The 12,145-nt window shown below is 36.4% G+C and overlaps 2 protein-coding genes across 2 annotated transcripts in view; both read left to right on the forward strand.

The window, feature by feature from the left end:
- LOC132188032 (SHUGOSHIN 1) overlaps positions 1-4,820 on the forward strand; it is an 11,668-nt gene extending 6,848 nt beyond the window's left edge. The window contains exons 12-27 of the mRNA XM_059602447.1: positions 501-714; positions 1,250-1,416; positions 1,505-1,542; positions 1,645-1,753; positions 1,874-1,897; positions 1,997-2,065; positions 2,156-2,197; positions 2,294-2,396; positions 2,480-2,537; positions 2,649-2,786; positions 2,903-3,060; positions 3,144-3,201; positions 3,313-3,450; positions 3,568-3,705; positions 3,835-4,119; positions 4,466-4,820. Coding sequence (XP_059458430.1) covers positions 501-714; positions 1,250-1,416; positions 1,505-1,542; positions 1,645-1,753; positions 1,874-1,897; positions 1,997-2,065; positions 2,156-2,197; positions 2,294-2,396; positions 2,480-2,537; positions 2,649-2,786; positions 2,903-3,060; positions 3,144-3,201; positions 3,313-3,450; positions 3,568-3,705; positions 3,835-4,119; positions 4,466-4,481 — 1,755 coding nt within the window. The 3' untranslated portion in view covers positions 4,482-4,820. The remainder of the gene's footprint in view (positions 1-500; positions 715-1,249; positions 1,417-1,504; positions 1,543-1,644; positions 1,754-1,873; positions 1,898-1,996; positions 2,066-2,155; positions 2,198-2,293; positions 2,397-2,479; positions 2,538-2,648; positions 2,787-2,902; positions 3,061-3,143; positions 3,202-3,312; positions 3,451-3,567; positions 3,706-3,834; positions 4,120-4,465) is intronic.
- A 4,838-nt stretch (positions 4,821-9,658) lies between these two features.
- LOC132188503 (uncharacterized) lies at positions 9,659-10,746 on the forward strand. Its single transcript, XM_059602979.1, has 2 exons — positions 9,659-9,732; positions 9,823-10,746. Exons 1-2 carry the CDS (start codon positions 9,682-9,684, stop codon positions 10,459-10,461), a joined length of 690 nt encoding a protein of 229 aa, XP_059458962.1. The 5' UTR covers positions 9,659-9,681; the 3' UTR covers positions 10,462-10,746.
- Positions 10,747-12,145: the final 1,399 nt, after the last annotated feature.

Genomic DNA, 12,145 nt, shown 5'->3' on the forward strand with positions numbered 1-12,145 from the left:
TTTCACCTCTCTTTTATGATTTTCCGTTAAATCTGGTCAAAATTTTCAAATATTATTTTTTTTCTTCAAATATTGAGGCATGAATATTTTGACTAATTTTGTTAAATCCTGACCGACACTAAAATTCTAGCAATTTTTTTTTATCACTTTATATCTCAGCTAGTTTTCAAATGCAATAACATTTTTTTTCAAAAAATTTGTAATGCCTCCAATGGAGAGCATTCAAACCTTACCTCTTGGGCTCTATCAATGATGAAGCCCAATAGGCAGGGAAGTAGAAGATTCCGTCCCACCGTTTACATAGCCCACTCCGCCCAATTACTTCCTCTAAATACTCTTACCCGCCACGGATAGACGCAGCTAAACCCCATACACCGACCTCTATCTCTGCCACGCGTCCGTCTATCGGAATTCGGACATCAGATTCAACTGACACAATTGTCCCTTGCACAAATTCCACTGACGGCCCGTAACGCTATCCGTTTTAAGGTTTTAAACAGGCTCGGACACGCCTCGGAAAGCCGTTGGGGTTCTCCATACCTTCAATCTCATTTACCCTTTTACCCTTCATTTTCTATTTCCCTCTTTTTCCCTCCTCAGATTCAATTTTGATTTCCCTCGCAGAGAGAGAGAGAGAGAGAATTAGGGTTTCTAGCTTGGACTCCACCATGGACGGTGCTTTCGTCCTCGGTTCAGAAAATTGCGTTGCTGGAGGTAACGAAGACATTGTTACCCTAATTCTTTCTTTTCTTTCTTGATGTTTCCAAACCCAAACATTGTGGTGTTCTCAGTAGAGAATTACATGATATAGGTTTTTGCTTATTGTGTTTGATCTTCATTTTTCGATTAGCTTTTAGGTTCCTAGGGTTAGAGTCTGTTCAAGTATGACTGGGAAATGTGCTGCCGGTTGGGTTTCTGGGGTTAGGGCTTGCTTTATTTGATGAAGCATTCGGCACCCATAGACGTTGCTAGCGTTAGGATGCCATAGAAATGACATGGAAATTTGGTATGGAGTTGAGGTCTGTTTGGTTGCTGAGAAAATGCGGGAAGAAACACAAAATCAAAATGGACTTGTTCGTAGTTCCACGTACTACAGCTATTTGGTTCAATTTAGATGAGTCATTGACTGTTCATGAGGTTCACTGTATTGTTGATGGGTCTTTTTTCCTCGATTTTCTTGGCCCAATTAAGGGCTTAGGTTTCTGTGTGTGCTTGGATTTTTCAATTAATAAGAATAAGTGGGTGGCAGATGATAAGACAAAAGGAGTGGTAAAGGGATCCAAAATTGGAAGTGCACAGCGAAGGAGGCTCGCTGACATAAGCAACTTGCAGCAGAGGCCTAAAATGGTAAACCAAGAAGCAAAGCAGCTGCCCATTTCGCTTTCAACTAAGGAGTATGTTGAAAAGCTACAGAAGGTATATTTATAGCGGTTTCCTAATTTGTCTTCTTCATATCTATGTGGTCAGTTTAACTTACTAGTGTACTTCTGAATCTGGTTTTCAGGAAAACATGACATTGATGAAGATTCTTGCAGAAAGAAAGTATCCTGCATGATCAATTTGTTTATCAATATATGTATTTTATTGCATTGGTTTTTGTGACATGGCTCTGGCCTTTCTACTTTCCTTAGCGTTGGTTGACAGTAAAATTATTGAATTGAGCGGAATTGAATTACAGAAGCTGAGAATCAATTTGCAGAAAATGCAGCAACAGAATTCGCAACTTGCCCAAGCAAACAGCCAGATGTTGGCGGTACCAATTCTATTAATAATCAGTTTTCCATTATTATTAAAACATGTGGTGAATTTTTTAGAGACTTCTGATTCGAGTATTGATGCCTTGGTTGAACTGACCTTTCTTTTAATGTTGTAGGAACTTAATTTAGGTAAAGATAGGGTAAGTTAAATGGTGTTGCAAGAAAGTGATACGCTTGATGCATTCATTCTGTATGTATATAATATGTGAATTAACAGCCGTGTTTTTGTTCCATTTCAGCTAAAAGCACTTCACCATGAGCTTGGATGCAAAAATGGCTTACTTAACACAAGAAAACTGGACTTGGAGGTCAGTTTAACCAGTTTCAATGTTAATCAGTTGCATTTAATGTCATATGAGTAGAATGCAATGTTTACATATAGTTTTCTTGTTTTCAAGGTCAAAGCAAAAAGGTTAAGATGTAAAAATACAGGAAATGAGGTGCCTATGCAAATTACCTAGTAATTCTTAACAAAGTTAAAAACTAATCCTGCTGTGTCTCATATTTTATTTATTTCTTTTCTTCACTGCTTTAAGGTAGGTACATCCAAGTGCAGTGAGGCAGGGGAATCCTCTCAAGCAGATAAGGTGGACTATAAACCTTGTCATACCAACAAGAGACGGCAATCAAAAAATCAATGTAATTAGCATACTTGGCATTTCATTTGAAGATTTAAATCTGTTTACCATATCAGCTTATTTTCATTTATGATTTGCATGCAGCTTTGGGCCCCACCACTGCTGAGCCAGTTCATGCCAAAGAGAATGTTGAAAATAAGAGGTTTGTTTATGCATGTTGCTCTGTGTGAGATTGTAGTCAAAGTTTGGTATGGATTTTTACAAATGTTCCAGAGAATTGAAGGATCCTTACATGTATTTGATGTTCCTATAGACGTTGTTTGAGAAGACAATCTGCAAGATTTAAACCTGAAGAATCAGAACCAACTGAAGACTTGTTAGAGATAGATAAAGCTTCAGGCTCTACCATTGTTAAATTAGTCCATACTAAAGAACATGTTGACAAGAAGAGGTTTGTCTGTCCTTGTTTAATTACTTGGTATGAGATTTTAGTCAATATTTCCTATGGATTTTATAAATGATCTAGAGAACTAAAGGATCCTTACATGTACTTTGATGTTCCAACAGACGTTGTTCAAGAAGGCAATCTGCAAGATTTAAATCCAAAGAACCAGAACCAATTGAAGATTTGTTTGAGTGCAATGAGGCAGAGGAATCCACTCAAGTGGATAAGGGGGACTATAAACCTTGTAATACCAATAGGAGACGGCAATCCGAAAATCAATGTAATTGGCATCCTAGGCATTTCATTTGAAAATTTAAATCTGTTTACCATATCAGCTTATTTTCTTTTATGATTTCCATTCAGCTTTGGGCCCCACCACTGCTGAACCAGTTCATGCCAAAGAGAATGTTGAAAATAAGAGGTTAGTTTATGCATGTTGCTCTGTGTGAGATTGTAGTCAAAGTTTGGTATGGATTTTTACAAATGTTCCAGAGAATTGAAGGATCCTTACATGTATTTGATGTTCCTATAGACGTTGTTTGAGAAGACAATCTGCAAGATTTAAACCTGAAGAATCAGAACCAACTGAAGACTTGTTAGAGATAGATAAAGCTTCAGGCTCTACCATTGTTAAATTAGTCCATACTAAAGAACATGTTGACAAGAAGAGGTTTGTCTGTCCTTGTTTAATTGCTTGGTATGAGATTTTAGTCAATATTTCATATGGATTTTTATAAATGATCAAGAGAACTAAAGGATCCTTGCATGTACTTTGATGTTCCAACAGACAACATTCAAGAAGGCAATCTGCAAGGTTTAAATCCGAAGAACCAGGACCAATTGAAGATTTGTTTGAGATAGATAAGGCTTTCGGCCCTACCACTCTTAAACCAGTCCATGCTATAGAGAGTATTGGCAATAAGAGGTTTGTCTATGCATGTTTCATTGTTCTTCGTAGGTTAATGTATCCTATGGATGCTTACAAATAATCTTGAGAATAAACTATCCTTAGATGTAATTGACCAATTTCTGTTTCTTACTGGTTGTTTGAAAGGCAATCTGCAAGGTTAAAATCTGAAGAGCCAGAGCAATGTGAAGACTTCTTTGTGGTACATGATGCCAAATTTCCCATCTCTCCTCAAATTGATGATTTGGTGCATGAAACTGGTCAAATGGCGCCAGCATTGTCAATAAAAAGAGAAGATGAGGGAAATACTGCTCTTAGTGTAGAAGCTCAAGAAATTCGAAGATCATCTGTTGGAAGGCCTTTACGTCGAGCAGCTGAGAAGATTCAGTCCTACAAGGAAATTCCAATCAATTTCAAGATGCGTCGAGTGGAGTGAGTTAATTCTTTTCCAAATTTGTCCTCCATTTTGTTGAGTGCTTCCTGCCATATTTTGTGCTGCCTTGTGATATTATTGTTTCTTGCACCTTGTGTTTTAAAAACTTTCTTTCTCTGGATACATGCCCCCTAACTCACTGTAAATTTTTTATTTTCTTGTATAATCATCTTCAGAAGATAACTAAGCATGCACCAAAATTGACTCAGTTTAGTTCATTGAATTGTATCTGAAACAGACTAAACATAAAGATTTGCATGTTGATCTGCTCAGTGTTATTCTTGTTTTTTTATTTTTTTATTTTTAATTATATTGACTTGTGTTTTCTCTAATTCAATGAACTAGCTGTTCCTTAAAGTAGCAAGAGATGGCTTGTGAATCTAGTGGTTGATAACTCTAAAATTGTGGCTAATGGATGGTTGGTTCTTCTAAGAGGAGCAACTGGGAGTTTCAATGTCAGAAGATGGAGTTGCAAAGGGCACAATCCAAATTAAAAAAGAAAATAAAATAGTGCAACAAAGTGCTGGAATTTCTTTTGGAATTGGGTTTAGTGTAATGAGCAATGCCGCACATACCGGTTACACATATTGGTTAAGTTCATTGAGTGATGTGATAATGTTTATTAGCTCAATGGATGGATGTGTGCGATGCATGTAATGGTCTCTCCATGACACAAATGGTATATACAGAAATGTTCACAAGTTAACAAATTTGCTTATGCGTTACATTTAAACTAGTTTACTAATAGATTTCATCATACATAAGCATGCTTGATAAATGCTAATGCTAATCGAGTCCCATTTTGTGATTCCTGAAATCATTTGATAAAAAAAGGGGATAAATATCTATTTAGTCCCTGTGGTTTACTATTTTATCAAAAAGCTCCTCCAATTTTTAAAAGTGATAAATTTTGTTGGCATGTTTTTCATGTTTATTAAAATGGACCTTCCATCAACTATTTAAAACAATAACGGAATTTATGTCACGTTTAAAAAGTCAAGACCCATTAAATTGGTGATGGGAGAAATCTCTTCCATGGGTTGGGTGGTGGAGTTCCTTGGAGACTCATCACCACCCTATAGAGGGGATTTTTCCTCACTACTACCTTTTGTTAAAAAAAAAAAAAAAAAAAAAGATTTTGAGGGGACGTTGATATGGCAAGAATGTATGCGTGGCAATATTCTACAGATTTTACTTGGTTTTTTGGTAAACGTGGCAAAAATTCCGTTAGTTTTTTAGGTGGTGGGGGGACGAAATGACAATTTTGATAAGAAAGCTCCTACTATTAAGTAACACTCCTTTTGTAACTTTTAATTATTATACGACACATTATCAATTTAAGAAAAATACAAAAAATAAAAGTAAAAACAATCACACCAAATCAGAGAAAAAAAAAACTTGTAGTCGACAAGACCTAGGCTAGACTCACGCATGGGTTTTGTTGGCGGTGAACGCTTCAAACTTCGCCGGCCACCCGCCTCGAAACCCGTTTCTAATATCCAAAAACCCATTTTTAATGCTTCAAAACCTGTTTTTAATGTCTAAAAACTCATTTTTGAATTCAAAACTAAAAAGTAGAGATAGAAGGTTAACCCTTCAAAGATTTTATGACCCTAAAATCTAGTGTATTTTGGTCAAACTTATTTTTGTACATTTTTTAATGTTTTTGCTTATGTATCGGTTATTGATTGAAGGCTATAAAAAATGTGTTATCAGGATAGTCCTAATAAAAGGTTTTCTCTTTTGATAAATATAAAAAGAAATGTTGACCAAATTTATCACATTAAAATCAAGGAACTTTTTGAAAAAGTGGTAAACCACAAGGATCAATCAAATAACTATTAACCCCTTAACAAAACAAAACAAAAAAAAAAAAATAAAATAAAATAAAATGTGGTTTGCAAACTATTAAAATGACAAATGAATACAAATTCCCAAAATGAAAAATTGGGCGTAAAATTAAGAAATAAAAAAAGAATTTTCCAGTTGCATGCCATTTTCAAATTGGGCCGTTATGATCATTGACAATTTAATCCATTAAGTCAATAAAGCTTTGAACCCTTCATAATATATATATTATATATACATATTTTACTTTCTTTTTTTCTTGCCATTATCCAATCAATACTCTTCCCTCCTCCTTAACCTGTGGGTCCGGCAACTATCTTCCCCCACCCTCACATGCAAAGGAAAAGAAGCTGAAAAGATCGATTTAACACCATGTGTCACTCCATCTTAAAGCTCCAAACCGCGTTTGTGCACGAAGTACGAACAAAGAAAGAAAAGAAAATATGTTATTATAAATTAATAACAGTTAAGAGATGTAATATCAAAGTTTTTAATAGTATTATATGTATGACTTCTCGTGTGAAATACTATGTTCTAAAAGATAATCTTATGGTTATGGGCTAATAGATGAAAATGGTGATGGTTATCCATGTGGGTCTACAGCGTGGATAATCACATGCAACTTTTGAAGTAATTACATATAAAATAGTTATGGTCTTTTTTATCTAACATATTATTATATAATATTAATGTGATAGTTCCAACCAAGAGTTGATTAAGATTGTCACAGCATTGTGGGATAAAATTATAATTTCTAGCATTGCTATATCTCATCCCATGACATTGATTTAAGGCCACGTCGAAGAAAATAAACCTTCTATATATATAAACCTTCTATCAGGTCCATCTGCAAAAATAATGTTTTGCAGCATCCAATAAAATGTGTACACATCAGCTAGTTACACCTAATAAAATAGGAACAAAAACATTGAATTTTTTCTTTCTCTCACACTTTCTCTTCTTCTCTCGTTCATCTTCACATAAAATTTTATTTCCTCTTCTCTTTCTCTCCCACCATTCACCCACCACATCCACAGTAGCCGCAGCAGTAACATTTACGGCTGGGTCACGGCAGGCGGCAACCCTTTCTGGCGGAACCCTTTAGGGTGATAGAATCCCTAAAGGGTTAACATTCTTCCTTTAGGTTTTAGTTTAAAATTTAAAAACAAGTTTTGAGGCATTAAAAATTGATTTTGAAACTGAGTTTGGCAGAAAAGTGGCCGGAGAGGGTGACTCATGGCTGGAACATGGGTCACTGCCAGACCCACAATGTGGGTTTGGCGAGACCCACGGCGTAGGTCGGCCTGGGTCTGGCATGGGTCTCACCCACGTCCTGGGTCTAGTTGGACCCACAACATGAGTTTGGCCGGCTAGGGTTTTTTTTTTTTTTGGTGATTTGATTTGGTATGGTTATTCTCACTTTTATTTTTTGCCTTTTTCTTAAATTGATGATGTGTCACGAGGTAATTGGAGGCCGCAAAATAGGTATTATTAGGATGGACCTGATAGTAGGAGCTATATATATAGGGAAATGCTAGGTGTTCTTCTAGTGTTCTCCTGATGTTCTCTCAACTATGACGTGACTTTTAAAATCACCGTTCAATTTGAGATTATCATTATTGATTTTTAATCTATTCATTAAAGTTAGAATAACTCTAGAAAAACACTTACTATTTCTAATATATATATATATATATATATATATATATATATATAAAATGGGAGAGGCGCCACATAAAGATGGATGATGATGGATGATGAGGCGCAGGGATTTCTCTGAGTTGGATGGACCCACGCGCAAACGCATGGCTAGCTGGACAAGTTTTCCGATTTGAATGGGTCAATTTGGCCGCCGTTTTTCCTTTTTCCCTCTAAATGGATTCCTCTGTCTTCCAAAAGGGCTCCCTCACGACCCTACCATTATCTCCTTTTTGCCATTTTTTGCTCAAGATTTTTCGGTTCTGCTTCCTTTTCTGACTCGTAAAATATGATTCCAATATGAAAGAGAAAGGTGCGGTGCGGTGCGGTGCGTGCATGCAGCAGGCAGACACTCTCTCGATTGTGATGGGCATATCTTGCATGTTTCATTTATCATCTGTTTTGTAAGTAAAAATGAAGCAAAGTCCAATTATTTGTAAACAATTTTCCTTTCCTTTTGAATATTCTTAAAGTTACAGTCGGATTACTTTATCTTTATGGGTGCTCTGGTCCATATATTGCCCAGAAAACATGATTCTTGGCCTGATTATATAAATGATTCAAAATAAAACCTTGTGGCTCCTTATACTATGTCCCACTTTGCGAAGGAATGAATAACGATGTAGGGCTCGTTTGCTACTACTTTTTGATTGTGATGTGACGTAAACGTGAAAATAATATTGAATGTTTTGTTAATACTTTTGCTAAAAAAACAGAAAAATAATAGTAAAAAGGATTAACAAACGAACCGGAAAGCTTTTAAGCGTTAATTTTCTTCACTTAGTTAAAGAAAAAAAAGGCATGAAGGCTACGATCTCCTTATGTACGACAAAAACATGCTACGTACTTATACTTTTACATTACAGCTATCTTGTCTATCACATTTTTCTTTTTAGGGGTCAAAAAGAAACACTCAGCATACGCTCTCAAAAGAAAAGAAAAAAGAAGAAGGGTATTTGGATAAGATGGCTTTAATCATTCATCAAATTGGACTTTCTCCTTTAGTTTGACCAATCGAGGATATGTTTCCAACACTAATCTTATATTAGCATTGGTTTTAACATGTTTATAATTCCATTTTTGCCCTCTCCTGTCCCAGCACCAACGTTTGAACCCTTGATTTGACCTTTGTTGTCGATGGACAAACTCTGCCAACGTGCTAAACTTGGACCAAAACATGTTGCGCCATATATATATATATATATATATATAGTCTATTGTGTTGGTGCTTTTGCTAATTAAGATCCTTAATATATATATATATATATATATATATATGTATTCTTGAGTAAATTCCTTCGCAACAAGACGTGTTTTAATGGTGCGACAAAATAAAGTACCATTTATTTTTTGATAGATTTTTGAAAGTTCAAAAGTGAAGATCTGATTTAGACCCCAATTGGCAATCAATCAATCAACTATCAAATCAATAACCACAAATAACAATACCAAATCACAATATGCAGAAAAATAAATAACACAGAGATTTGACCTAAACAAAATATATGAATTAGCTGCACAGGACATTGGAACAAAATACATGTTAAGCTTGGATGTTTTTTTCATTAACTTTTGATATGCTTAAGGAGACAAATCAAGCCCTGATCAGTTCAGCAAAACGCCAACACCTTCGAATTTTACTTTTTTACATTCACACGTGCAAGAGCACATATATACCATCAGCAGGTGTTTGTACCAAAAAGGTGCAATATGAAAAGGAACTATCTTCACTTTTACTGCAGATTCACACATTCCTCCCCTCACCAGTTTGGTCTTGTTCACACAACCCAAAATGCATAAAGATTTATGCACTCAGAAATTCTACACTTTCAGCCTTTTTTGTTTTTTTCCAACCTCAACAAAAAAAAAAAAAAAAAAAAAAGGAAAGAAAAAATGGTGGGGTTAAAAGGAAAGTAAACAGCAACAAAGTGCTTCAATTCTATAAAAAGTAAAGAAACCAGACATAAACCCCCCCAAGCCTTCCACCTCTGCTTGGGTTCAGACCACTGCAAGAAATGGAGGATCAATGCAGTCCTATTAGCTGGGATGTCTGCTACAATGAAGAGGTAACACATTCTTTAAGTCCTTCCTTTTCTCTCTGTTTTGTGATTCTGCTGTGTTTTGGGAGTAATTAATAAGAGTAGTGAAATTGGCAGGGGATGGAAGAGATAAGACATTCTCTCTTGTACACGACCTTCGAGCTAGAGACAACACTTGTTGCTGCTAAGGAGGAGATTACAAGAAGAGAATATGAAATGATCCGTCTCAAAGACCTTTTGAGCAGGACCATCAAAGAGAGAGATGAAGCACAGACAAGATGCCAGAGGCTAATGTTGGAGAAACTCATGCTTGGAAAACAACTGCAGCAAAAGCAGCAGCAACTACAAGAACAACTACAGCAAAAGCAGCAACAGCAGCAGCAGCAGCAGCAACTACAGCAAGAAGCTGCATCAAACAATGAAGATGAATCAAAAGGCACTGAGCATTTTGCCTGCTCTGACTGCCATGAACACATCATTGCGTCTCCGGGAACAGACCCAATTTCACAACCATTGCCAGAAGCCGCCTTGAAATTACTTGCCGAGAAGCCGCTGCCGGAAAAAGGGAAGCTTCTGCAGGCAGTGGTGGAAGCTGGACCACTCCTGCAAACCCTCCTCCTGGCTGGACCACTTCCTCAATGGCAGCACCCACCTCCCCAACTTAACTCCGTTGAGATTCCACCGGTGGCCATTTCTTCCCCTACACCACGCCTTAGCTTAAAGGGTTGTTTTAGTAACCAGTCTAATGCTCTGTAATAGCTCTGTTTTTTCTCCCTAAAAACACTATTTAGTAGAGCACTGCTATATAACTGTCATACAACTAGAACGACATGGTAGTAAAAATCAACCCTTGATATTTTTTACAAGCCCTTACTAATCCAACGGTTGATTTTCACTACCACGTCATTCTATTTACCTGGGGTCGTATAATAGTCTGCTAAAGAAGACCAAGTTGGGAAAGATTGCTCTCCATTTGACCAACACCTACCATTCTTTGAAATGGATGGTTCAGATTTTGTACACAATTATGTCTTAGAAATGAAAATCCTAACTTGTTCTTGTTCTTGTTCTTCTTGTTTTTTTTATTCCTTGGTATGTAACTACAGTAATTGTATACGCCTCTGCAAATATATTGGGGGGGTGATATTGGCAACTTTTAGAAGATAGTATAATATAATAAAAGAGAGCGATGGTTGTGCTCATGTGATTTCATCTTTGCTTTTTCTTTTATGTTATAATAAAGCAGAATAATGATGGAAAGTATGACCAAGAAGAAAATCAATCATAAATCTTCCCGGGGATTTTCCTTTCCATGAAGCATTACCTGCCATTCACGTTTAGTGTCTGCCACTAAAACTTGATCCAATTAGATTTCAGAATCATAACTAATGAGTTGAACTGGATTCATACCTCCACATCAAAAACTTGATCACCCAGCAAAGAAAGGCAGCCGCTTGATCTTATGGACGAATGAAGATCGTTTCACATGATGCTGAGGGTTGTGGTCTTTGATTGATGTTGACCATTAATGCAACAAGTCAAATGGAAAGGATGTTGCGGTGGTTTAGCCATTTTCATGCAACGCACATGCTCGTGAGCATAGAGGTTTACCAATATGGCCCCACTCCACACCCTTTCGCGGGAACATTGTCTTGGACTTCTGCCCAAGCTAGCCTAGCTATCTTTGTGGTTTTGCTGATAAGACTACTTATAACCACCGGGCTTCAACATATAATAGGGTGAGAGCTTGACTCTCAAAATGAGAATTCTCGATTCTATTAGAATTAATTGTATTGGGTTTCACTGATATTTTAATGGGGTTGGGTCAAGTTATAACTCAGTCAGATTTGAAAAAATACTTATAGTTTCTATCATCTAGGCATCTTCTGTATAGCTCTAAGTGAACATGTGCTACTATGATTACGTCTAAATAGAATAATTATAATTGGACTCTCCCGACTACCTAAATGAAGGCCTATGCATCAAATGACAAAGAACGTTGTTCGATTAATTACGCTTTGCCTTCGAAACTAGCACTCTATTTGCACTTATAAATTATAATTCACTGCAACTCGGTTTTTCGTATTACCTTGAGTCAAATTTGGCCTTAAAAAAATGCGTTTGCATCATGTGCTGATGTGCATCTCATGTATGACAATTCCCGTTTCAAATTAATGGCTAAATATGACCTAGGGTGCTACTCAGAATAAAATAGTAGTTCCGAAAAATGAGTTGTAGTGAATCATAGATTATGGGTGTGAGTCTAAATACGGTGTTAATTAGTTTGGGGAATAAAGTGTAATTTTTTCTAATGTTTGAAAGGTATTTTGACAGTGTAGTCCTGATATCAAAAAGCTATTGAATCACAAGGTTTTGTGTAGGATATTAGTTGAGCCCAATTTCCACATTAGGCCTTTATATTTCTCCAGCTATCAAAGGA

The sequence above is a fragment of the Corylus avellana genome, chromosome ca7, assembly GCF_901000735.1.
Source record: "Corylus avellana chromosome ca7, CavTom2PMs-1.0".
In the NCBI taxonomy this organism is placed as follows: Eukaryota; Viridiplantae; Streptophyta; class Magnoliopsida; order Fagales; family Betulaceae; genus Corylus; species Corylus avellana.

Coding starts and splice junctions, on each gene's coding strand:
- LOC132188503 (XM_059602979.1), top strand. CDS start 9,682: ATGGAGGATCAATGCAGTCCTATTAGCTGGGATGTCTGCTACAATGAA. Junction 9,733..9,822: donor ATGTCTGCTACAATGAAGAG/GTAACACATTCT, acceptor TGAAATTGGCAG/GGGATGGAAGAGATAAGACA.